The sequence below is a fragment of the Bidens hawaiensis genome, unplaced genomic scaffold (genome assembly GCF_021521415.1).
Source record: "Bidens hawaiensis isolate Kalapana, Puna unplaced genomic scaffold, B.hawaiensis_p1.1 tig00045427_1, whole genome shotgun sequence".
NCBI classification, from domain to species: Eukaryota; Viridiplantae; Streptophyta; class Magnoliopsida; order Asterales; family Asteraceae; genus Bidens; species Bidens hawaiensis.
Window position 1 is genome coordinate 133212 of NW_027505940.1, and position 3033 is coordinate 136244.

Below are 3033 nucleotides of genomic sequence, written 5' to 3' on the forward strand. Positions count from 1 at the left end.
ACCCTCCTATATAAACCTTAAACCCACCCTTAATCCTCACTCGAACCACCAATGGACCAGTGGTTGACCATTGATGATGCGGAAGACGCCGCCTTCTACGCCGAGCTTACAAGGCAAATACTGCTTCTTACGGGTGAAGACCATGACCAGCCACAAGTGAAAAACAAGAGCGTTAAAATTAGGAGGCTGGTTGGCGGAAATGGATTGTCGTTGACTCCCGGAAACTATTTTAGCTGGACGGAGAGTAACAAGGTTTCGGTTCCTGGGTGGATGGAGAGGTTGTGGGCGGCGAATGGTGGTGGCACGGGGGTGTTTATACCGCGTGGCGGAGTACACAGGGCCAGAAGAAGGCATAATAATAAACCCAAGAAGAGTGATGAAAGAGGCAGAGTAAATGTACATCCAGCAGCAGGACACAAGAATCTTGGATCATCATAGTACGTACGTGTGTACCTCATAATAAGTTGTGGAGAGCAGAGACTATATTGGATCATCATATCATAGTAATCATTGACCAGTGAGAGGGTGTTTTTGACACTTATACATACCAAAAGATTTGCTCTTTATCCATTAAAATGTTTGCACTGATTGTAATATATATAACAATAGTTTTGATGTTTAATGATTCTAAACAAAGATGTTTACGGTTTGGTTTGATTATAAAAGAACATTTTGGGCTGAACCGGTAAGTACAGCTGTTGAAAAAACTAAACCGTGAGTCTGGCTGGGTTGGCTAGCGAGCGGGCCAAACTGACCAAAATGGTTCAGTTTTGATGGTTTGAGCCATTTTGTATGTTCAGAAATTCAGTAAAATGGTACTTCTAAAAAACACACCCAACTTTTTACCTTTTTGAGTATTAAATGGTCAACACAAAATAATAATAATAATAATAATAATAATAATAATAATAATAATAATTATAATTACACAAAATCAGTTAAATTTATATTTGTTTGATTGCTATAGGTGAAAAATAAAATTATATTTAAAAAATACGTATAAAAATCATATAGAAAAAAAGTCAAATTGTTTTTGATATTTTGGCTGATTCAACTTTTGTAAGCTGAACCAGTTCGGAAGAGCGGAAGAGCGAAAACCGCCTATCCACATGAAACATCGTTCGGCTGGTGACTTCCACATTCCGGAAAGCATGTGAAACACATCAGATTTTGCGGCAATGCTTTTAAGACGGAATATGTCATCGTAATGTGACATGATTGCATCGACGAGAAGACGAAGCTCGTTATCGGGGACTTGAGTGTTTAATGATGACCGTACGTCGTTAATTAGCCTTTGATGATCGTCTAACCATCGTGCATAATCCAGGTCGAATGCTAAGGCTCCTGTTAGCAAGTTTTGAACTTTTTATCTCTCAAAATATGTACATAATTTATAAACCAATTACTTGACTTAAGAAATAATGGAATATTGATTAGTAATAACCATTTCCACCAATTAAATTGCTCTGATCTCCACTAGCAATAAACATACCCTACATTAAAATAAAATTAGCAACTTTTTGAGACTTTTTAAAGTTAAAAGACTTAAAATTGCTAGCATTTCTTGTTACAAGTACCTGCTGGCGTGCTCGTTTAAGCTTCTGCTCGAGCTGTTGAAGCTTGATTCTACTATTTTCCAGTTGCTGAACATATGCCTGCATTCATTTTTACAAATAATCAATCAGGATGATGCAAAATATTGAAAAAACAAAAACAAATTAACAAAGTATTGTATGGAAGCAAGAATAATACTTTCTTCCTTAATCGACTTTTCCTTGCAGCTTCGCGATTCTGAGCCAGCCTTGGAAGTATCTGAAGGACAAGATAATATGATTATATGACAAAATGTTTAAAAAATATATCTAAAAAATACAAAATAGTATCATTTAGAAAACCTTCTGGTCTCCAATCTTTCCCATTGATCCTTGTGTTGAATCTACAGCTACTTGAGCTCCATTTTGAAGACTGTTAAACTGCACAAAAATGTCCAAAATATACATCATGCTCAAAAAACTTACAAGATTAGGAAAGAAGACAAAAGATTTAGTAAAAAGTGGATGATATTAAAAGTTAAGGATTTGCAGATAATGATAATAAAGACCTGATTTTTATCATCAGTGTCAATATCAGTAGAAGTGTCAGTTTGTTTGCTGTTATCTGCAATGGCAGACTCCCCCCAATTCTCAAAATGTCCTTTCCCCACAACACCACCAGCCACCATGGTCTTCTGATGTTGTTGCATCATCAGCTGCTGGCCTGCATCACCTGTCCCCATTGGACTCATTGACCCAAAGTTCTATACAAACAAACAAACAAGATTCAGTTTCCCAACAAACCCACATGAGAAATTGAATCTTTCAATGCTCCCACTTGCAAAACTCATACAAAAATCCATGTTTAAGTTTACCATGTGATGTTGATGATGATGAGGACGAAACTGTATGTTATTACTACCAAATACAGCTGCTGATACATCCCCTCCTCCTCCTGCTGCTTTTATTTCATTATATAAACCACCTACCAACCACCAAAACAAGTTCAAAGTTAAAGATAAAAATATACATATACTAGAGAGAGAGAGAGAGAGAAACAGCATTATGCATACTTGTGTTTAAATCAACAGCATCCTCTTGATGTTGATAGTGTTGAAGCTCTACAAGATTCTCATCACCTCTGTTTTTGTTTCAAATTAAACATATATTAATAAAAAGAATAATAATAATAATAAGGTGCGTTGCATGTAGTAGGAACGTACCTAATGTAAAATGGAGAATGAGAATAGAGGTCTGGCGTTTGCATTGTTGTTGAAAGAATAAGAATGGTGGAAAATGGGAAGCAAGGGGTGTGTAAAAATGATATGATATGATATCTTTCTACTTTACTTAACGGCATGAGAAGATAGCGAATCAGTACGGTAGCCTTTAGCAATTAGACTGAGGGAGGGGTGTGGGGCTTCAACAGGGCGCTAGAGCCCCTCCGCTCGCGCCCCCAGGCACTAACACCACACCACCAGGCGCTAGCGGGGGAGCTAAC

General features: G+C 37.3%; 1 protein-coding gene across 1 annotated transcript; it reads right to left on the minus strand.

Moving 5' to 3' along the window:
- Window positions 1-538: 538 nt before the first annotated feature.
- On the minus strand, window positions 539-2799 carry LOC143616048 (transcription factor PERIANTHIA-like). The gene is made up of 10 exons (XM_077089006.1): window positions 2756-2799; window positions 2606-2673; window positions 2408-2517; window positions 2102-2296; window positions 1896-1973; window positions 1753-1812; window positions 1578-1655; window positions 1445-1493; window positions 1071-1344; window positions 539-584 (listed from the first exon to the last, which is right to left on the minus strand). Exons 1-10 carry the CDS (start codon window positions 2797-2799, stop codon window positions 539-541), a joined length of 1002 nt encoding a protein of 333 aa, XP_076945121.1.
- Between the last annotated feature and the right edge of the window lie 234 nt (window positions 2800-3033).